Below are 25,107 nucleotides of genomic sequence, written 5' to 3'. Positions count from 1 at the left end.
TTTGAACACCGCGCGTTTTCCCGGCGCGCAAATATTCTCACGCAAGAGTAGCTGTCGAGTTCTTTCACGCCAGCCATCCCACACCTCCCTCCTCCAACCCCGAGGGGACCCCCCCCACCCCTGCCCTGACCCGCGTCAGTCAGTATCTGTCCAGCTCTGCGTGATAATGGCGCTCCGTCCCGACTCATCGTCGCTCGCTTCCTCCTCTACAATGTTTAGTGCTAGTGTTCCCTCTACCTCTACACCGGTAAAGGAACTGCCGACGGCGAGGCAGAAGGGGTTGAGCACTCCTGAAATTAGAACTGAGCTGGACAAAACAGTAAGTACTACTCTTGATTGTGGCAGTGAAAGTGACACACTCACAGCAAGCAGTGATGATTTGGCAGTAATTGGTGGTGAACCATTTTCCATTGATAGTGACAGTGATGAAAGTGATCGTGTTGATTCCCCCCCACCACCCCCAACTTACTCTGGGAAAGGAAAGGCTCCTATGGGCAAATCTGGTATTGCACGTGGGAAGGGAGTGAAGCGCAGGCTCACGTCTCCCACACCAGGCCCTAGTACGCATTTCCCATCAATTTCCCGTTCCCCTAGCCCAATTGCCCTCACATCATCATCATCATCTGTCGTGCCCTCTCCTCAGTCTACATCATCTGAGGAGTACGAATTACCAAAGCCTGCAAAGCGAGGGAAGGCAGGCCGTGCAGGCCGTGCAGGCAGGCCTAGAACAAAGGGGATGCGTGGCAGTTGGAGGGCAAGCTGGGCGATAAGCGAGGCGATAAGCGAGGTGATAAGCGGGGTAGAAAGGGTCAAGTTTCACCACGCACCAGGTCAGAAACCCCCGCCTGCCCCCGCCTCAGTTCCCTCACCCGCCCCACCCCCCCCTCCCCGCCCCCGCACTCACCCCCTCCCCCTTGCCTCCTGCCTCACCCACCTCCCGCTTGCCTCCTGCCCTCACCTCCTGCCTCACCCATTGCCTCTACATCAGCTCCTTCTCACGGGGACACGAGTGAAATGCAACATGCCCCTGCCACTGAACCACGCACAGGGCAAGTTGATGCATTTGTTTGGACTGACGGTGGAGATTTCCAGCCACACAATCCACCGTTTGATATGACAAATGCTGGAATACAGCCTGCCTTCCCATGCAACGCAGGTGATGAGTTTGTTGATTACTTCCTGGCCTTCCTTGATGATGAAATTGTGCAGCATGTCAGCGATGAGACCAATAGGTATGCAACTCAGTGTGCAGCACAAGGGCTGGGACCTATTGGCTCGCCAAAGCAAGTGTCGTGGTTGCCTGTCGGGATCAGAGAGCTGTATGTTTTTTTTGCACTCATGTTTTTGATGGCCCATATAAAGAGACATGAGTTGGAGGAGTACTGGCTCGTGGATGACATAACTACTATCCCCATATTCGGGAAGTATATGTCACGGGATCGGTTCCGACAGCTGCTTGGATACCTGCACTTCGCTGATAATGACAACCCCGTCCCAAACTGACCCTTTGTGGAAAGTGAGGGATTTCCTCAACAAGATTAGGGATCGATTTATGCGATTTTTCAGGCCTATGCAGAAAGTCGTCATAGACGAGTCCCTGGTATTGTTCAGAGGACGTCTCAAATTCAGGCAGTACATCCCCAGCAAACGCCACCGCTTTGGGATAAAGTTCTTTGTGCTGTGTGACTGTGAGACGGGGTATATAATGGATTTTGTCATTTACTCGGCTAGCACAATGGATGTGAACAGGAAAGACCCCTTGGCTTCTCTGGCTCCGTTGTAAAAGTGCTGATGGAGAGGTATTTTGGTGGTAATCATGTGCTGTACACAGACAATTATTACACAGCACCGAAACTCTCCAAATACCTTGCTGAACACGGCATTGGCACTGTTGGCACTGTACGGAGCTATAGGAAAGAGTGGCCTAGTTTCCCAAGCATCATCATCATCCAGGGGAGATGTTCACCTGAAGAAGTCAGAAAGCTTCTTGCGATCAGGTGGCATGACAAGAAGGTTGTCAATATGATCAGCACCATCCACAAGGGGGAAATGAAGAGAACTGGGAAGGTCAGCTACAGGACGGAGAGCCAATCATGAAGCCTGATGCCGTCATTGATTATAATGTAAATATGAGACTCGTTGATAAGTCTGATATGATGATTGGCGAAATAGACTGTCTCAGGAGAAACACCCGATGGTACAGGAAGGCTTGCCTGCACATGCTCGATATGTGCATGCTCAATGCCTTCATTCTTTACAAGACACAAGTCGGGGGCATAAGGCAACCATCACTGAGACAGTTTTCCAAGACTGTCGTTCAGCAGCTACTTGAACGATTTGGTCAGGTGACGGCATTGATCCCGAGGCGACACTCTGACACACAACCTGACCGTCTTGAGTGCCGCAATTACATGAGCCGGCACCAGCTTGTGAAATTGCCTCCTAAAGCAGGCGGCAGGTTGTCACAGGGCCGCTGCAGAGTATGTTCAACCACCACACGAAGGCCTACGACGAGAAAAAATGAGCACACACCAGTGCCTTGAATGCCAAGTCGCTCTATGTGTAACTCCGTGCTTTGCCGAGTACCACTCTCTGAGTAAATACTGAAAGTGACAGTGATATATAGTGATGCGACAGTGACGTGCTTTGCCAATAATTGTATAATGGATAATGTAGTAATAAGGGATATTTTGCCTAGAAAATAAAGGAAATATTGGCCAGTATAATAAGTGATATTGTAATAAGAGAATCTGCGGCACTTGTGGAATTCTGCGGCACTTATGTAATTCTGTGATGCGCCAGTGACGCAATATAGTAATAAGTGCATTGTAAATATAATGTACATTGCCCATATTATATGTAAAATAATATTAGAAGTTAGAAATAATGAAAAGATCGCAGGAAACGTCAGTGAGCGGGTGCCGCCGCAGTGAAGTGAGCGCAGCCGCAGTGAAGAGCGGCGCAGCCGCAGGGAAGTGCATTTACCTACCTCAGTGAACACAGAGTGGGTGTTTATCGTATGTACAGTGTTCATATATGTTTATATTACTATTATGAGAGAGTGGTTGGCATTTGGTACTGGTGTGTGGGGCGTAAAATAGTTATTTCACACCCCTCACTTCTAACGGCTCTCCCCGTCCTGTGAAAGTCAACGAAGTCATGAAACCTACATCAATGGAAAGCTGAAGGTTTGTACTTTCTAATGGTACCTTATTTTTTTCTCTAGCTTTATTCTGTGCAGAGTTATTAAGGTTTAAAGGTTTGTTTACATTTGGCTGAAACCCCCGCGGGAGAGGACAGTCAGACCAAAACAATACCCGCGGTTAAGGGGTTAATGCTTCCTATCACATTCTCGTCCACACCACAACGATCCTTCACTTCCTCATTTGTCAGTCTGTCTCTCCATGTGACTCCACATGTTCCTCTCAAATAACTCATTTCCACTGCTCTTGCTCTTGACTTCTGTCTCTCCGACAAGGTCCAAGCTTCACTTTCATACGTTATAGTTGGTATCATAATACTGTCATGTAGTAACTTTTTCATTTCCATGCTCAGTCCCTGTTTCTTATCAATGTTTTCAAAGAACCAGCATCCTTTCGTCCTTGTTGTACCCTTTCAAGCACTTCACCCTCTAAACTTGCATCCTTACTCATCACACTACCCAAGTACTTAAACGCACCCACACTTTCCACTTCCTCCTCATCCAACCTCATTGTACATTCACTGACTTCACCTCTCTCGAAGACCATAACTTTACTCTTCCCTACATTCACCTTTAGATTCCGTTTCATACATTCTCTCCCAGACTCATCCACTAAGCCTTGCAGATCTCCTTCGTCTTCACTTAACAACACAGTATCATCTGCAAACAACTGTACAAGGGTTCTCCAAACACTGCTCCCTCTCGTTAGGGCCACTTCAGCATCCACTGCCCTACCTTGTGTCTCTTTTATAACCCATCCATATACAGACTGAACAACAATGGAGACATACACATCCCTATTTCAATCCAACCTTCAAATGGAAAATTTCACTCAATTCACTATTCACACGCACTGCAGCCTTAGCACCCTCATACATGTTCATCACGGCATTCAACAACTTCCCATCTACTCCATATATTCTTAATACTTTCCACAATCCTTGTCTATCCACCCTGTCATATGCTTTCTCCTAATCCATGAAGGCCGCATACAACTTCTTTCCTTTCTCTAGAAACTTTTCCACTAGAGATCTAAGAATGAATATCTGATCTACACAACCTCTTCCCTTCCCAAAACCTCCCTGTTCTTCTCCAACTAATTCCTCTGTTATTTCCCTAACTCTGTCAACAAGTATCCTACCATATACTTTTCCTATTACACTAAGAAGACAAATGCCTGTATGATTGCCACATACTTCTTTTTCCCCTTTTCCTTTGTACAAGGGAATAATTATACCTGACTTCCAATCCTCCGGGACTCTACCTTCCTCCCAGGCCAATCTGCACATCTGCCACAACCATTCTACGACTATCTCTTCCCCATGCTTCAGCATTTCACCATACACTCCATCAATTCCTCGGGGTTTCCCCATTTAAATTTCTTCGCCGCTTCCACAAGTTCCATCCTACTGATTTCTTCCTCTCTTCTCACATCCCTCCATCTCCCAGCCATTCCCCAGCCACTTATACTCGCATTACTTTCATTCTCTGTGTTCAACCATCTACTCACTTTTTCTCCCTTCTCCACTAGTAATGTACCATTTTTATCTTTCACTCCCCAATTAACTTCTTTAGCACCCTGTCTAACTCTCTTTACCTCTCTCCAGAACATTTTCTTATGTTCCCTCCACTTTACACTCATATTCCTTCCAAATTCCTCATCCACTCTCTTCTTTCTCTTACTAATCTCTTCACCTCTCTCTTCCTCTCTACATAGAACTCTCTTTTCTTTCTTTCAACTTCTTCCACTCCCCTGTTTCTCATTCACTCATTATATGCTTTCTTCTTTTGTGCCACAATTTCTGTCACCTCTTCATTCCACCATGCTGTTCCCTGCACCCCCTTTCGTCTTCTCTTCACCCCACACACCACCTCACATGCCGCATAGATTTCTTCTGTAAATATCTTGCACACACCTTCCACAACTCCCATCTCCTCCAGTCCATATTTACTCAATCGCTCCTCCACTTCCCTCTTATATTCCGCCCTTTTTTCATCCTTTTGTAACCTTTCCACCCTCCTTGCTTGAGCTACGTCCACCTGTCCTTCCCTTCTTCTATATCTCTTTTTCGTTGGACACTGATTCTGACCACCACCAAGTGGTGGTCAGAGAGTCCACTCCTCCAGCCTCTATATGCTCTTGCATGCATTCCACATCTTCTGATTTTGCCATCCACACATACATAATCAATCATTGCCATCTATTCATTCAGTTCACCATCCACCCTTTGCATCACTCACCGCATATACCTGTGGATCATTTTGTGCCTGAAGAGGGCATTAGCTATCACCAACCTCCTCCTGGCACAAATGTCCACTAAAGCACTGCCATTCTCATGCATCTCTGCAGGCACACCCCACTCACCAACTACTCCATCCACCCTCACATTCCCTACTTTTCCATTCATATCTCCAATCAAAAACACTCTCATTCCTTTCAGACTTTTCCATGCACACTTCCACATTTGTCCAGAACTCTTCTCTCACTCTGCTTGCACTATCTTGTGTTGGTGCCTACACACATATAATCACCCACATTTGTAGTCCAATTTACAATCTTACCCATACAATCCTTGGGCCAACTGATCCATACTCCCTTATATTCTCCTTCCATCCGTTACTCACAACAATAAACAATCCTTCTTTTGCCCTCTCATTCTCACCTACTCCCAGGCATATATCCCATCCATACTTCCATTCTCTCACACGCTCACCTCCCCATTTAGTTTCAGTTAATCCACATACATCCACTTCCGCACCCTCAAGCACCCGCACGATCTCTCTTTCACCCCATCATTTGCACCCCTTACATTCCATGTAGCTATCCGTACCATGTCCTTTGTTCGGTCCTTAGCCATCACCTTCTGGTCAGTCCTTGTCTGAGGCTTCTTGTTCGTATTCTTAGTCAGTTGTTTTCCAGGAAGGGGCACTAACCCTCCGCCAACCCACTTGTCACGTAAGGAACATGTGTTGGTTGGTTATAAGGTTACCACCCAGCACTGTAAATGCTTTCCTGGTTTACAGGAAAACATTAATTTGGCTTGCCGCTCATTGTAGAGTTACCCTAAAATCAGAGAAATACTACACTGAGTGGGTGGATGATAGGCGCCCCCACCTACCACCTTAATTTTTTACTACAGTTTTTTTTTCATTTGTTTCTCATTGAAATATACTTTTTATGGTAAATGTTACTGGGAAAAGGTTATAGGGAATTTATCTGGCTACCTTTTGGTGTGTAAAGAATTACTGCAGGTCATTTAGGGCTGATTTTATGGAGCATGAAAGGAAATTATCTTAAGCTCGAGCAAAGCTCGTAGCACTGACTGGGGCAGTGGGGCGACACTAGGCGTGGGGTGGGTTGAGTGCAGTTGAGGAATATACGGAGACGTAAGTAGCACTTTGTTCTCGCCCAGAAATGGATCCAAAATCATTCCATAACCAAAAAAACAGGGGCCATTTCGTTCGATGCAGCTGGCGTCGAATGGTAACGAGTGGTTGAAATGTGTACAGAAGCAGCCTGCAACAAATGGTAATGAGTGCATTAAATTCGCATCGCACCCATAAACACCAAAGGGTTAAGTGTAACATGTGAAACATTATAAGAGCTCTACCACAGCTACATGTTTGTGGATGGCTAGCCTGACTTTCCTCCAGTTTCATATCTAATGCTGTATAAACAAATTGAGCAAATTTCAAAGCCTCAACATCTATTTGTGGGGATTGGTGCATCCAATAGACAAGATGTGAACCACATTTGGTCAGGCGATGACTCCTTGGTGGGTACATATTACAAAATGTCAGGCAGACCTAGTATATACCTTGGTATGGACAGAGCAAAGCAACATCCATCCAACTACTGGGAAGATGAGAGAGGACATGATACACCTTTGTTTAGGAGGAAAGAATCCCGAACATATACTTAAAAAATTCGTATATGCAGAACTTTCGGGAGGAAGGCACGATGGACAGCAGTTATCATTCATGTCCTAGTGTACAGGACCAGGAAGTAATCACAACAAAGGAAGGCAGCACCTGTAAGCAGTGCTTATTCCTTAAGAGATGAATTAAACCTTGAACGAAGCACACAAATAGTTGTACACAGACTTTGGTCTTCTGGATTGTGTGGTCGAACTCCAGCCCGTGGGATTCATTTCACCACACATAACAAAACATTTGATTATCATTATATACTAACTCTATTCTCATATGTAACAGCATTGTTTGATGACATATAATGACAATCACAGCTTATACTTACCAACTAAGCAAAAGTAAAATTAAACCATTGCATCTGGGTGACATGTACACGTGATAACCCGGGGACGTCCAGATGATACGTATACATGATCTAGTGTTTTGCAGCATTGTCTGAATATATCGCGGGTTATTTTCACCACACGCAGCCACTGACATGTATCCAAGTCATGCTCCAGTTACTTGCTTACCTCCATATTGGATAGACCTGTGCAAAAAGTTTTCCCTGTGCCCAGATCCTTGGCTGAGCACCCGCAGTGACCGACTTCAACACCAATGAAGGCCAAAGGCCAGAGATGAAAATGCCTTAGTGACAGTGCAAAAGGGAGAGAACTCGAGGTGACATTATCGACAATTGTGAGTTGAGAAAGTGACTCTTCCTTTCGGGAAAGCAACTGGCATAATCTATCTATCTATTGCCAGACGCCTTAATCCCATATGGGGTGGCCATAAACAAATTGCCTCCACGTCACCCTGCCCCCTGCCATTTAACTGCCCTGCTCCCAATTCACCCCCCCCCCTCTCCACTCCATCCCTCCATCTTATCCTTGGCCTTTCCCTCCCTCTCTCTCCCTCCGCCATACTCACATACACTCTCCTCGTCAGTCTCTCGCTCTCCATCCTCTCCACATGGCTAAATCACCTCAGTGTGTTTCTTCTAACGCTTCCTATGACATCCACATCCACACCACAAGGCTCCTTCACATCCTCATATGTCAGTCTGTCTCTTCATGTGACTCCACAGGCTCCTCTCAAATAACTCATTTCAACTGCCCTCACTCTTGACTTGTGTCCCTCCAACAACATCCAAGCTTCACTTCCATATGTTAGAGTTGGTATCACAATACTGTCATGTAATAACTTTTTCACTTCCATGCTCACTTCCCTGTTTCTTATCACTATCACTGCCTTCAAGGAACCAGCAACCTTTCTTCCTTGTTGTACCCATTCAAGCACTTCACCCTCCAAACTTCCATCCTTACTCATCACACTACCCAAGTACTTAAATGTACTCACGTTTTCCATTTCCTCATCATCCAACCTCACTGTACATTCACTGACTTCACCTCTCTCGAAGACCATAACTTTACTCTTCTCTACATACACCTTTAGATTTCGTTTCTTACACACTCTCCCAAACCCCTCCACCAAGTCTTGCAGATCCCTTTCATCTTCACTTAATAACACAGTATCATCTGCAAACAACAGTACAGGGCATAATGAGTGTCGATATTTATACGTCATATGAGGAGAATGGAAGACGTGAGTCCTCCACTGTGCACCCATCTTTCCTCCTGCATGTTCACCTGCTATTTCCAATGATGAGAATGGTTCAGAAGGTACTGACGATCCTGGAGAGGGGGATATTGGCACAGAAGAGGAGATGGAAGAGGAGGTAGGGAGTGGAGAAAGGGAGGAAGTGCAGGTAGGAGGAGGAAATGCAGTGCGTCAAGACTTACTCCACCACTGTGTCTCTTTACATGAATAACGGAAACAGAAAGTTTGTTTCATGATGAAATCAGTGCCTTATTTTTTTTTGAAAGTTTTTGTGTGTGTTATGATGAAAAAGTACAAATCACAGAAAAAAAAAAAAAAAAAATCTGTTATAGTGGAAAATATAGTGGAGTGGAGAAAAGGAGGAGGGAGGAGGAAAGGAGGAAACGCCATGCCTCGCACCACCGTTGTGTCTATTTACGTGAATAATGGAAGCAGAAAGTTTGTTTCATGGTGAAATCAGTGCTTTATTTTCTATTGAAAGTTTTCGTGAGTGTATATTTATTATGACGAAAAAGTCTAAATCAGAAGAAAAAACTCAGTTATATTGGAAAATATTTTCGATTTTGGAATAATGTGAATAACTATTTTGTACTCTCTATGTAGTAGTAGTAGTAATAGTAGTAGTAGTAGTAGTAGTAGTAGTAGCAGTAGTCGTAGTCGTAGTAGTAGTAGAGGTAGTAGTTGTAGTGCTAGTGGTAGTAGTATTAGTTGTAGTAGTATTAGTTGTAGTAGTAGTAGTTGTAACAGTAGTAGTTGTAGTAGTAATAGTAGTAGTAGTAATAGTAGTAGTAGTATTTGTAGTAGTTGTTGGAATAACCAGACTTCTAGTGGCACTGCAGTGCTAGAATCGAGCGACAATGCAAGCCAAACATACGTTGTGTGTGTGTGTGTGTGTGTGTGTGTGTGTGTGTGTGTGTGTATAAGGTGGTGGTAGTGAAGCAGTAATAGGAATAGCAAGCATACGTGCCTGTACCTGAGGCAGCCTGCCTCAAGGTTGTTGCTATGGTTACCAGACTCACAGCAGCATTCCTGCCACATTTTTGAAAAACGGCCATGGAAATGGTGTTTGTGGCAGACTGCGGTCTTCTGGAAGTGTTAGTATTGTTGAGGGCTGGTATAAGCCTTAGTGTGTCACATCACATCTACCACGCATATCGACACTGGCAAAAAAAAAAAAAAAAAAAAAAAAAAACCGGTACCCCCTTTTCCCACTCACTCTCTCTGACTACACGCCCTTCATGGACAATTTCGGGCCATCACCTTAAAGTCGAAGAAGTGGTGAGTATTATGACCCTTAGATTTGTTTTTTGTTGTTGTTGTTGTTGTTGTTAGCTAAGATATGAAGGCTTAAAAAGACAAAATTTTCTCTGAAATGCCCGGCTGGGAGAAGAGTTGGCGGGAATATATACCGGACACGATAGGTTAAGGCATACATGTCTCAGCATGGCCGTATATTAATCCCATGTCAAGAAGACTTGCAAGCATTTTTCTCTCTATCAGCTCTTAACCCAAGAACATTGTCCTCCGATCTGACAGACCCACTAGCTCTTCATCACGAGATCTTAAGGGCTTCCACAAGGTGGCAATACTTGAGTGTCCATGTAGCCTCACTTTTCGTTTGTCTTTCGTCGAGGAAAGGTGAGTTGCTGTTGTTCCTCCGCTCTTTCTATGCTTTTTCGCCACTTTGTATCCGACAGATCGGACGACAGTACTAGTATGGCAAATCGATCCCCTGTATCGGACGACAGTAGTAAGTGCAACATTTCGGGAATTACGTACGAACATCGGAGCTTGGTTGTAAGCAAATCGTCTGTATGTTTTAAGCTATGTTTATAACTATGTATGTAGTTATGTTTGTTGCTATGCATTTATGTATGAAGCTATAGAGCTATGTTTGTAGCTATATGTCTGTATGTAGTTATGTTTGTACCTAAGTCGAATCCTGTATATATATTTTGTGTATTAGATTTTTTTTTAAAATCGTGTACGTATTTTGTTTGTTACCATGTACTGTACATGCTGTGTTTGAACTGCATGTACTATAACAGGGTATCTTTTTGTTACAAGTAAAATAACGTACACGGTATTTTGTGATAATAACAAGACGTGGCCCCAACTTGCACAAATTCACGATGAGTTGCAGAAAGACATTCCCCTAATAAACTGCTTTGTCACATAACTTCCTTCCATTTCCTTTTATTATTTTTTTCTCAGGACGTAGTTTTTCAAAAACTAATTTGTCACATTCCTTGCCCTACTTCCCATGAAGGTTTCGGTGATGCAATGGACTTCAAATGTGGATGTGTAACTGAGTATTCACTGAAAAATAACTAGTCCAAAGCCCATCACTCTGTGTATTTTTTTTTCTTGGGGGGGGGGGTGATACTGTATTGTGGACATACCAAAAAAAAAAAAGGATTTTTAGTAACTCTTTAAGTACCCACTTTCCACTCATGAAATTTTAAAATTATTATTACTTGGGCATATAATATACAGTAGGAATGTTTATTAACGTTGCTGGAATCTAATTGTTTTTACAAAATAACTGTTTAATATTTTTTATTGAGTTTCCAAACTCGGGTCTGTCAGGTTGGACAACAGTGTTACCGTACGTAGATTGGACGATAGTGTTCTTGAGTTACTCAGTCGGGCTCCTTTCAGAGTTATATCTGGTCTATATCTTACACATTTACTTTTCATGCTTGGAATATGAATTACTTATGCATATCTTTTTTTCCTGACATATGTTTCAGTCGATGTCCACGTCCATTATCGTTCTTCCCTGGCGTACCACAAACGACCCATTAAATCTTTCGCAGGACCAATATCAACCCTTTTATTCAGATACTTAGTCACAAAAATGTTATAACTTTTGGCATGTGTTCTGTTGACCTTATCTATGCAGAAATTAAAACCTGCCCTCCTCTTTCACACATGTCATAATAAAACTTATATGCAATATACCCTTCCTCACCGTTTCAGAATGAAATTTGACATATGTGCAGAATGAGTTGAAAATCATTTTGTTCCTCTTAGTCGTTGTTATTCACCAACTAACCAACATCCTCATTTCTTCTCCATTACACATGTTCATATATGACTCTCACGTCTGTCTGGTACAAAGTCATTTCATTCATTCCTTTCTTCTTTAAATTCCTTTATTGCTTGTATTCGTAAAAAAAAAAATTCATTCACACTTCTCACATTTAGTATAGCTATGCGAGCCCGCCTTGACTTACTAGGCCATGCACAGACACAAGACTCAGATCTGAGAGCAACTGGATGATTTTAAATACAACATAGCAAGGTGAATGGATTCCTAGTTCTCACCATCCTCTTCGTTTTATCATACCTGACAAGTTGTGTCAATAATCACAGATAACTCATCATTCCCACTAACTTGAACCCAAAACATCTATTAAGTGTAAATTTTTTTTTTAATATCTATCCATCTATCTATGTATCTATCTATCTACCTATATCTATCTTTATATATATATATATATATATATATATATATATATATATATATATATATATATATATATATATATATATATATATATATAAAATCATGAGAGGAAGAAGGAAACAAATGTGGGCCCGCAAAACGTTCATCCAAGAAAAAAATAATAATAATAATAATACACAAGAGAGCCAAATTCAAGATCCATTCATCTCGAGATGCCTGGACACACGGCGTTTGAAAGACTGGAGATCATAGGAATTAGGAAATACAGACAGAGGGAGACAGTTCCAGACTTTACCTGTTGCATAAATGAAGGACTGAGAGTTATGCTTAACTCTTGCATTAGAGAGTTGGACAGAAAAGGGATGATAGTTTGTTCCTAGATGGGTGCTAGACGTCCGTCGTAGGACTGGAGGGATATATATATATATATATATATATATATATATATATATATATATATATATATATATATATATATATATATATATATATATATATATATCTATCTATCTATCTATCTCTCTATCTCTCTCTCTCTCTCTCTCTCTCTCTCTCTCTCTCTATATATATATATATATATATATATATATATATAAGTCAGGTATAATTATTCCCTTGTACAAAGGAAAAGGGGAAAAAGAAGTGTGTGGTAATCACAGGGGCATTTGTCTTCTTAGTATAATAGGAAAAGTGTATGGTAGGATACTTATAGACAGGGTTAGAGAAAGAACAGAGGAATTAGTTGGAGAAGAACAGGGAGGCTTTAGGAAGGGAAGAGGTTGTGTAGATCAGATATTCATTCTTAGATCTCTAGTGGAAAAATTTCTAGAGAAGGGAAAGAAGTTGTATGCGGCTTTCATGGATTTGGAGAAAGCATATGACAGGGTGGATAGACAAGGATTGTGGAAAGTGTTAAGAATATATGGAGTAGATGGGAAGTTGCTGAATGCTGTGAAGAGTATGTACGATGGTGCGAAGGCTGCAGTGCGTGTGGATGGTGAACTAAGTGAATTTTTTTCTTTGAAAGTTGGTTTGAAACAGGGATGTGTCATGTCTCCATGGTTGTTCAATCTGTACATGGATGGGGTAATAAAAGAGGTACAAGGTAGGGTAGTGGATGTTGGAGTGGCCCTGGTGAGAGAGGATAGTGTTTGGAAACTCCCTGTACTGTTGTTTGCAGATGATACTGTGTTGTTGAGTGAAGACGAAGGGGAGCTGCAAGGCTTGGTGGATGAGTTTGAGAGAGTGTGTAAGAAACGGAACCTAAAGGTGAATGTAGGGAAGAGTAAAGTGATGGTCTTTGAGAGAGGTGAAGTTAGTGAATGTACAGCGAGGTTGGATGGTGAGGAATTGGAAAATGTGAGTACGTTTAAGTATTTGGGTAGTGTGATGAGTAAGGATGGAGGTTTGGAGGGTGAAGTGCTTGAAAGGGTACAGCAGGGAAGAAAGGTTGCTGGTTCCTTGAAAGCAGTGATAAGAAATAGGGAAGTGAGCATGGAAGTGAAAAAGTTACTACATGACAGTATTGTGATACCAACTCTAACGTACGGAAGTGAAGCTTGGACACTGTTGGAAGGACACAAGTCAAGAGTGAGAGCAGTGGAAATGAGTTATTTAAGAGGAGCCTGTGGAGTCACGTGGAGAGACAGGCTGACGAATGAGGATATAAAGGAGCGTTGTGGTGTGGATGTGGATGTGATAAGAAGCGTTATGAGGAACACACTGAGGTGGTTTGTCCATGTGGAGAGGATGGAGGGTGAAAGACTGACGAAGAGAGTGTATGTGAGTGAGGTGGAGGGGGGAAGAGGGAGGGGGAGGCCGAGGATGAGATGGAGGGATGGGGTGGAGAGGTATATGAGAGAGGGGGGTGTGAGTTGGGAGCAGGGCAGTGAAATGGCGGGGGACAGGGCGACTTGGAGGCGATTTGTTTGTGGCCACCCCAAACGGGATTGAGGCGTCTGGCAATATATATATATATATATATATATATATATATATATATATATATATATATATATATATATATATATATATATAATCATCATCCGGACCTCCTTTCCTACCCTAGGGCAGGGTGAGTAGCAATGTCCAGACAGCCCAAAATTCCCCAATCCAATGGGCAACGCTTCCATTCACTCATCATTCAAGCCCCCGGAATCCTGGCTCTATCGGTTACGCAAAAAACATTCACAATGTTCTGTAGCTTCACATAATCGTATCTGAAGAGAGTCAATCCAGATGCTGCCAAGTAAAAAGGGGTGCCAAAAATCCCTGGTCATGCACTTCTCCTCACAAAATTCATCCAGCCAGCTCGATCTCCTGTCAGTTCCCTAGCCTCACCGACTTCTAAACCTCTCTTCCTCACACATTCATCCACCATATCTCTCCACCTTCTCCTTGGCCTACCTCGCCTCCTCCCTCCATCAAATTCGCTCAGATATACCTTCTTCACCACTCTATTGTTATCCATTCTCTCCACATGACCATACCATCTCAGTACACTCTTTTCAATTCTGGTGTCCACCGACTTCCTCACTCCGCATCTTTCACGAATCACATTATTTCGTATCCTATCCACTCTCTGTACTCCACATACATTCCTCAGCAGTCCCATCACCACTGCTCTTACTCTTGACTTTTCATTTTCAGGCCACACCATAGTCTCACATCCATATGTTAAAGTTGGCACTAACGCTCCTTCATGTAAGCCTCGTGCAGCTGCAACACTCAAGCCTCTGTTTCCTATCAAGGCCTTCATTGCACGAGCTACTTTCAACTTCTTTTGCACATTTTCCACTCTTTTCTATCACTGAACCAAGTATTTGAACTCTCTCATCAATTCCAGTCTCTCTCCATTCACTCCTACAATGCACTGGGAGTCACCTTCTCTGTCAATAACCATCACTTTACTCATTTCTACATTTACTCTCAAGGAACGACGCTTACAGACATCAGCAAAACTCTGCACTAGCCTACCAAGTTCTTGTCCGGTACTTGCAAGCAGTACTGCATCATCAGCATACAACAAATTTGAGTTATTCCGTCCATCACCATTCATTACCAATCCCATCCCTCTCTCCATTACTCGTGTTTTTACTTCTCTCATCACCTCATCCATTATATATTGAACAACCGTGGAGACATCACACAACCTTGTTGCACTCCCACACTGATCGTGAACCATTTACTTAGATCTCCATTAACACTGACACATGCTTCACTACCGTCATAAAAACTCTTGACGGCACCTTGCAGCTTACCTTATACACCTTACATGCGCAAAACTTTCCACAATCCTTCTCGGTCCACTTTGTCATGTGCTTTTTCCAGATCTATGAATGCCATAAACACCTTATGGTCCTTCTCACAAGCCTTCTCTACTATCTGTCTCACTGCAAATATTTGGTCCACACATCCTCTGCCACTCCTAAAGCCACCCTGTTCATCACTCACTAGGACTTCTGATATCTCTCTTACTTTCTCTATAATAATTCTTCCATATACCTTCCCTACCACACTCAGTAAGCTTATGCCACGATAATTCTTGCACTCACTTTGCTCACCTTTATTTTTGTACAGGGGTACAATCACAGTTTTTTCCCACTCTGCAGGCACAGTTTCACTCATCCATACCTTCTTACATATCTCCAACAAGCACTTCATTCCATTCTCACCATGACATTTAAGCATCTCTGCATACACCTCATCAACCCCAGCTGCTTTCCTATTTTTCAGCCGCTTCACAGCACTCTTCACCTGTGCGAGTGTCACGTCTCCTGGCACTACATTCCTTCTCTACACCCCCCCAAAACCAATCATGTTTACAGCTGCTCTGCTCTCTCTATTCCCATTCATCAGGCTTTCAAAATATTCTTTCCATCTGGTCCTTACTTCACCTTCATGGGTTAATAATCAACGACCTGCATCCTTCACACCATCCCATTTCTTTCCGCTTTCGCTTCTACATTTCCGCACCTCTTTCCAGAATAACTTTCTATTTTCAGAGTAGTTGGCATTCATTTTTCTTCCTAGATCCTCATTTACCTCCTTCTTTTTCCTCTTCACTAGTCTATTTACGTGCTTCTTGCTCTCAGCATATTCAGTTCTTATTTCAACTGAACCCCTATCCTGTAACCACTTTAGCCACTTCTTCCTCTTTTCCTCCTCTGCTCTCTTTACCTCCTCATCCCACCATGCCGTACCCCTCTTCTTTGTTGTTACTCTTGCCACATCACACACCACTTTAGGATTCGTAACTAGGCAATCCCTATATGCATTCCACAGTCTGTCCAGATCCATTTCACTCCAATTCAATAATTCTAACTCGTCCTCTACTTTGGTCCTGTATTCATCTGCCATTTCTTTGATCCTCGGCTTCTTAACTTTCAGTCTTTCTCCCTGACTGCTCCTCTCTCTCCTGATCCACCTCACTCCTCTCAGCTTGATCTTGCATGCCACAATGATATGCTCTGACAGACCTCCACATCGTCCTCTCACAGCCCTCGTATCAGCAACCATTCCCATCATCGACATCTCTACGAGCACGTAATCAATCAGGCTTCTTTCAACACGATCCCTGTTCTCTCTATATCATGTATATTTATGTGCATCTCTGTGTTTGATCATTACAATTGCACAACCTCCTCTCCTGACACATATCCTTTAGTCTCTTCCCATTATCATTTTTTCCTGGTACTCCATAACAACCCATTATGTCATCTTCAGGACCAGTACCTACTCTTCCATTCATATCCCCCATCACAATCACTTTATAGCTCCTGGGCATTTCTCCCACTACTTCACCCAGCTCATCCCAAAACCTGTCTTACTCTCTCTCACTCCTGTCCTCACACGGTGCATACACTACAATCACTGCCACTTTCACATTCTCAAACTTGGACTTCACATACATACACCCGCGAACCAAAGTTTCGGAACCCCCCTCGATGGAAGGAAGTGGAAGTCAGGGTTAGAGAGAGGGCAGGTGAACGGACAACCGTGAGTGGTACTTTGGAACTGAGCTACGAGGCGAATAGTGAGAAACCTAATGACACTGGATTCGAAACATTTCCATGCTATTCACCTGCAAAACATTATGCGTTCCTAACATACATACTGTAACATATAACATAGACTACTGTGTTATCATGGTGTCCTGTGATACTGACCCATCTGTTTCGGATCCTCATCACACAAATAAAGCACCGAGCCAGTTGTATATAAGTTGCAACTTGTCATTATAACTGCAGTCATAATTTTTTTAATGTTATCCCTGGATTGTCTATAGCTATAATAAAGAATGATTGTGAATTTAGTGTTGATTTTCACAGTAGTTGTGCGGATGGTTATAAATGTGGCAATTATTTTATGTGGACGACTAACCACATTGTGATGGACAGCGGAGAGCATTCGCCAATAATTTACTATAACCAGATGAAATTAGATGAAAAAACACCAAATATCATGAGACAACGAAGACACAGCTGTGGCATCCTGCTCCGCCTTGTTATCAAGGCCTTAACTGGGGCTTCAACTATACGTGCATTATTTTCCTTCAGTCTCTGCCTCTTTTATTACTCTTACTTCCCGGTATCCTCTTACTGCGAGTCGTCATATTCCTCGGAGGGTTTCTTGTCGTCCGGTCCAATAACCCCTACTGTATTACATTATTCCTCGCATCATCACTCCCAGACAAACAACGTTAGCCCAAGACTGCTGAGTCTGTTAATACCATTATTGCCACTGCCACTACTATTCCCCCTTTCCCATTGTGTCTACTGCAATTCCCCTCACAGTACTACTACTGCTACTCCTATTACTACTCCACTATAAATCTGTATAATAATACATACGATTGTCCTTATGTCTGTGAATCTGTTAATCATATTGTCCCTGTCCCATCGTCGACAACTCGTCACTTACCTCGCACCGCTACCCCAGTTGCACCCCACCCCCCTCTCTCCCACCCGCCATGAGCTCTTTTCCTCCCCCACTCCGAACCATTTTACCCCTCACCTCCTTCTTGGGCCACCAGGCCTGTTGTTCACCTTTTACCGGTGAATATACGTGGCATGCATTAATAAGAATAATTATAAAATTGACAGCAACAACATACATCTGCAGTATTCCGAACATTACATAATTATAAAAGTCGCAGACCCAAACGTGCCTATATTACGGAGCTCTGATATATTAACCACAGAACCGACCACAGACCGTTCCTATCATTGCCACTGGACCTTACCTGTAGCACTTCACCATGGTAATACAACCCACTGAAGTCCTTTGTGGGATCACTACACATGTTTGGGAAAAATAACAGCGCACAACATGCCTACAGCCCATGAAAATACACCTGTGACGTTTCACTGACATCCATTAAATTGCCTAGAAGTTAGCGGACAAACAAAGACACGGCTGGACATAGACTGAGGTCGAATGTCTCGCATCGGTATATGACAACCTGACAAAACTATTACCATCCTGCTTTGTAGGTGTCATCATAGTTATAATAATAATAATAATAATAATCGTAGTTGTAGTAGCAGCAGTAGTAGTAGTAGCAGTAGTAGCAGTAGTAGTAGTAGTAGCAGTAGTAGTAGTAGTAGTAGCAGTAGTAGCAGTAGTAGTAGTAGTAGTAGTAATCACATGTTAATATCCATGATACAGAGGAGGACAAACACCATAATCTCCCTGATAAAACAAGTGAAAACAGCGTGACATATAAAACCAAACAGTGCCATAATATGCTGTAATGGTAGGGTTATAGTAATACTAAATTAATGTTTGACCGCAACCCAACCTTCTGTCATGGCAAACAGATTCTGCATTGCGTCGACACATGCTATTCCAGTGTGTGTCCTTCTCAGTATCGTGCCTAATAACATGTGATTAATTATTATTATTATTATTATTATTATTATTATTACTGTGATGACACCTGCAATGCAGGATCACAAGAGTTTTGTCAGGTCGTTACATACCGATGCGGGACATTCTGCTTCTGTCTGTCTGTGCCCAGTCGTTTGTTTGTTTGTCCACTAACTTCTCCTAGGTTATTTGATGGATGTCAGTGAAACGTCATATGCTTATTTTAGTGGTTTGTAGGCATGTTGTGCACTGTTTTTTTTTCCCAAACACGAGTAGCGATCTCACACAGGACTACAATGGGTTGTATTACCATAGTGAAGTGCTATAGAGAAGGTGCAGTGGTAATGATAAGAACGGTCTGTGGTCGGTTTTGTAGTTAATATATCAGTGTTCCGTAATATAAGCACGTTTGGGTCTGCAGTTATTAAGTGTAATGTTAGAAACACTACAGTACACATCTACGATGTTGTTATTATTATATTATTATCGCCTACCTTTAGAAGGCGGAGCGATCATGTTTTTAACTGCATCTGTGTGTGTGTGTGTGTGTGTGTGTGTGTGTGTGTGTGTGTGTGTGTGTGTGTGTGTTCCTATTATATCTCATGAACGGCTTGAGCTATCAACATGAAGTCTTCAGCGTATCAAGATATGGCCAAAATCTTGGAGAAGTTCGAAAATAGCAACTCGGGGTCAGAGTCAAGGTCACCAAACTAACTGCTAAAGGTCAACTAGTTTTTATTGCCTGCCTTTAGCACCATTAAATCTCATGAATGGCTTGAGCTATCAACATAAAACCTTCATGGTATCAAAATATGGCCTAAAGTTTGGACTTGGCAAACAGAATATTTTAGAGGGCGATTACCGTTTAGCTCTCAAATGCCTTCTTTTTTATTATTAATGCATGCCACGTATATTCACCGGTAAAGGGTGAACAACAGACCTTCTGGCCCAAGGATGAGGTGAAGGGTAATGTGGTGTCGGAGTGGGGGAGGAGTAAAATTCATGGTGGGTGGGAACTGGAGTAGCGTTGCCGGGTCAGTGACGAGTTGTCGACGGTGGGACAGGGACAATAATTATGATTAACAGATACACAGACATAAGGACAATCATATTTATTATTATACAGATTTATAGTGGAGTAGTAATAGGAGCAGCTGTAGTAGTACTGTGAGGGAAGTTAGACACAATAGGAAAAGGGGGGTTACAGTAGTAGTGGCAGTGGCAATAATGGTATTAACAGATTCAGCAGTCTTGGGCTAACGTTGTTTGTCTGGGAGTGATGATGCGAGGAATAATGTAATACAGTAGGGGTTATTGGACCGGACGACAAGAAACCCTCCAAGGAATATGACGACTCGCAGTAACAGGATACCGGGAAGTAAGAGTAATAAAAGAGGCAGAGACTGAAGGAAAATAATGCACGTATAGGTGAAGCCCCAGTTAAGGCCTTGATAACAAGGCGGAGCAGGATACCACAGCTGTGTCTTCGTTGTCTCATGATATTTGGTGTTGTTTTCATCTAATTTCATCTGGTTATAGTAAATTATTGGCGAATGCTCTCCGCTGTCCATCACAATGTGGTTAGTCGTCCACATAAAATAAATGCCACATTTATAACCATCCGCACAACTACTGTGAAAATCAACACTAAATTCACAATCATTCTTTATTATAGCTATAGACAATCCAGGGATAACATTAAAAAAATTATGACTGCAGTTATAATGACAAGTTGCAACTTATATAAAACTGGCTCGGTGCTTTATTTGTGTGATGAGGATCCGAAACAGATGGGTCAGTATCACAGGACACCATGATAACACAGTAGTCTATGTTATATGTTACAGTATGTATGTTAGGAACGTATAATGTTTTGCAGGTGAATAGCATGGAAATGTTTCGAATCCAGTGTCATTAGGTTTCTCACTATTCGCCTCGTAGCTCAGTTCCAAAGTACCACTCACGGTTGTCCGTTCACCTGCCCTCTCTCTAACCCTGACTTTCACTTCCTTCCATCGAGGGGGGTTCCGAAACTTTGGTTCGCGGGTGTACATTTCGAGCTGACACATTTCTAGTCTTTCATTCCACTCTGCCACACCTCATTCATCAACAAAGCAGCTCATTCCTTGCATCTCTCTCGCCCATTCATTCCAGATCTTACACATTTCACACCCTCCCACTCCTCCACTTCACACCCTTTCATTCTCGTTTCACACAATGCCATCACGGCAATTCTCACACTTTTAAACATATTCACCACTTCCACCCTCATGCTCTCCTCATTCGCACCTCTCACATTCCACAGGGCCACGCAAGTCTGCCCATTTGGTTGGGGCCCTGGGCAGGTATTGGGCCCTCTGAGGTCTCTGAAACGACTGCCATGATTAAGTGATTTTGGATAGGGGAATACGGGGGACACATAACCCCGCCAGAAGCCCCCGTTATATGGTTACCACCCAGCGTAGTAATTGGTTTCCTGGGAACAGGAAACCATTTGCCTTGTCACTCAGTGTAGAGATCATATGGCACCTCTACATTGAGTGAATGATGGGCACCCCCACCTACAACAATATATCTCTCTCTCTCTCTCTCTCTCTCTCTCTCTCTCTCTCTCTCTCTCTATATATATATATATATATATATATATATATATATATATATATATATATATATATATATATATATTACGATATAATATATATACCGGTATATATATATTTACATATATATATATATATTTATATATATATATATATATATATATATATATATATATATATATATATATATATATATATATATATATATATATATATATATATAATGCGAGGAAGAAGGAACCAAGGCTGGGCCCGCAAAACGTTCATCCAGGAGAAAAAAAAACAAAAACAATACACAAGAGAGCCAAATTCAAGATCTATTCATTTCGAGATGCCTGGAGACACTGCATTTGAAAGACTGGAAATCATAGGAATTAGGAAATACAGACAGAGGGAGACAGTTCCCGAGTTGACCTGTTGCATAAATGAAGGACTAATAGTAACACTTAACTCTTGCATTAGAGAGTTGGACAGAAAAGGGATGAGTTTCTTGCTAGATGGGTGCTACACACCCGTCGTAGAGGTGGAGGGATGCAAGCGGATAGTTCAGAGGATCAGTGACCATTGAAGTAGCGATGGAAAAGATAAAGAGGCAACAGTTTGGGGAAGAGACAGAGGTTGAAGGGAGCCAGTAAGAGGAGGAGAGTTGATAAGATGAATAGCCTTTGACTCCATCCTATTGAGAAGAGCAATATTTGGGGAGCCTCTCCACACATGAAAGTTGTACTCTACACAGGGGCGAATAAAACCCGTGTATCAGGTCAACAACTGTGCAGGGGTAAGAAAGGCACGAAGTCAGTTTAGCACACCCAATCTCTTGGAAGCAGATTTTACAAGAGGTGCACTAGGATCTTTCCAAGATAAGTCCCGTGTGAATGAAACCCCAAGCATGTTCAACGATGATCCAGGAATGAGCAGATTGTTATTAAACATTAGTAGCAATTCCTGTGGAAGATTTTGACGGGTTGATAGGTGTAAAGTCTGAGTCTTTGATGCATTAAAAACAAGATTATTTTGACCCCAGTGAGATATACAAACCAAGTCAGACATTAGGTGTGCCATAGCATCACCCCTTGTTTGTTGAAGTAACTGCTGAGATGGACATTGTGGAAACCGAATGGAAAAGTGAAGGATGAAATCATCAGCGTACAAGTGGATAGCATTAGAAGATCATTGACGAATAAAAGGAAGAGAGCTGGTGATAGGACAGAGCCCTGAGGAACACCACTGTTGATAGATCTAGGAGACGAACGATGGCCGTCTACAACAGCGGCTATAGAACGACCAGAAAGGAAGCTAGCGATGAAGGCACAGATAGAAGGATAGAAACCGTAAGAGGGCAGTTTGGAAATTAAAGATTTATGCCAGACTCGATCGAAAACCTTTGAGATGTCAAGTGCAATGGCAAAGCTTCGCCAAAGTCCCGAAAGGAGGATGACCAGAAGTCTGAAAGGTAGGTGAGAAGATCGCCAGTGGAGCGTCCCTGACGTAACCCGTACTGACGATCAGAAAGAAGGTTGTGATAGGAAAGATGTCTTAAAATTTTTCTATTGAGAATTGACTCAAAAACTTTTGAAATACAGGACGTTAAAGCAATTGGACGATAGTTGGACGATAGGGAGTGGTCACCCTTCTTTCGGACTGGCTGAATGAGAGCAAACTTCCAGCAAGAAGGAAAGGTACAAGTTGACAGACAAAGGCGAAAATTTGCCTAGGCAGGGTGTAAGCACAGAAGCACAGTTCTTGAGAGCAACAGGAGGGACTCCATCAGGCCTATATGCCTTGTAAGTATTGAGGCCAGTGATGGTAGAAAATACATCAGCTGAACAAATTTTAATGTCAGCCATGAGGAAGTCAGATGGAGGAAGTGATGGAGGAATAGCACCGGAATCGTCTAAGGTGGAATTGGAGGAGAAAGTTTGTGTGAAGAGATCTGCTTCATCAGTAGAAGAAATAGCTATAGAACCATCAGAGTAGAAAAGAGGAGGGCAGGATGATGACGTAAAGTTGTTAGAAAGGTTTTTAGCGAGGTGCCAGAAGGAGCGGGAAGAATTCGAGTTGAAGAGTTGAGAGCATTTAGTACGGATGAAATTGTTTGTAGCTGAGCGAAGAACAGACTTAGCACGATTCCGGGCAGAAACGTAAAGATGATGTGATTCAGGGGTGGGTTGGCTCCGGTACCTTTTGTAGGCCCTCTCCTTGTTGTGGACAGTATTAGAACAAGCGTGATGAAACCAAGGCTTCCCTTCGTTAGACAAAGGATACGAGAAAGGAATGTATGCTTCCATGCCCAAGAAAATAACCTCCGTAATGCGCAAGGCACAGTCAGATGGCTCCCGGCCATGGAAGCAATAATCATTCCAGGGAAAATCAAAGAAGTACTACCTGAGGACCTCCCAATCCGCGGCGTTTCCCTGGAGGGTCCACAGGCCGTACCGGAGTGATAGGACAGGTTAAGGTGATAAGGTTGTGATCGGAGGAGCCCAACGGAGAGAAAAGATTAACAGTGTAAGTAGTAGGATTAGTTGTAAGGAAGAGGTCAAGTATGTTGGAGCTCTCTCCAAGGCGGTCTAGGATACGGGTAGGGTGCTGTATATATATATATATATATATATATATATATATATATATATATATATATATATATATATATATGCAGTGTATATATAATGTGTGTGTGTGTGTGCGTGTGTGTGAGAATACCTCCACTTGAGTTCTTTATAAACTGGTCACAGTACGTAACAGCAATCATTTTCATTAAAAATTCTTTCATCTTTTGCTCTTACTATAAGTAATATTCCGTCGCTTTTTATTTTTTTTCAGCTCGTGTCTTACACATCATTGCAACAACGCCTTCAGTAAGGACTGGCTGATAAAAAGTGGACGACTATACCCTACTTGAAAACAACTGTACACAGTTAATTAAATACGTGAGATGTCTGGTGCACTCTTACCTGGACGCAGCGGCCATCAGAAATGTCGAATATCCTGAGGCAGCCATCCTCTCCTGCCGTGAGGACCCTCGTGCCCGCAGGATTGAAGTTCACCTGTGGAATAGTAATATGCCTCTTGTACTGCTCTCTCTCTCTCTCTCTCTCTCTCTCTCTCTCTCTCTCTCTCTCTCTCTCCCTGTCATAAAAAGCAAGCATTGTTTAAGCAATGCGTGCGCCTATAAGTCTTGACATACCGGTATTAATAATGTAACATAGGATGAAGAAAAGTAATTATTTGCTTCACTCCTCTTTGTGAAAGCGTACCGTCAATAGGTGACTTGACATCTGTCAATATGAATGTCTATATTATTTTCTTCCTACCATAGCAGTTTTGTATTACACAAGAAAGCACTCTAATACGAAAGGGATTTAGTTCGGCAATTTGGTGAGTGTGAGGCCACAGTGGTGTCCAGTTGGAAGAAGTATACCTAAGTGGAC

The 25,107-nt window shown here is 42.6% G+C and overlaps 1 protein-coding gene across 1 annotated transcript in view; it reads right to left on the bottom strand.

The window, feature by feature from the left end:
- Window positions 1-25,107, bottom strand: part of LOC145414627 (uncharacterized) — a 430,867-nt gene that overhangs the window by 75,966 nt on the left and 329,794 nt on the right. The window contains exon 8 of the mRNA XM_080284152.1: window positions 24,631-24,723. Within this exon, the coding sequence (XP_080140278.1) occupies window positions 24,631-24,723 (93 nt within the window). The remainder of the gene's footprint in view (window positions 1-24,630; window positions 24,724-25,107) is intronic.

Source organism: Coenobita brevimanus, chromosome 100 (assembly GCF_032717465.1).
Source record: "Coenobita brevimanus isolate Jiangsu-jjx chromosome 100, ASM3271746v2, whole genome shotgun sequence".
In the NCBI taxonomy this organism is placed as follows: Eukaryota; Metazoa; Arthropoda; class Malacostraca; order Decapoda; family Coenobitidae; genus Coenobita; species Coenobita brevimanus.
This window is presented reverse-complemented; position numbering and strand designations above follow the sequence as displayed.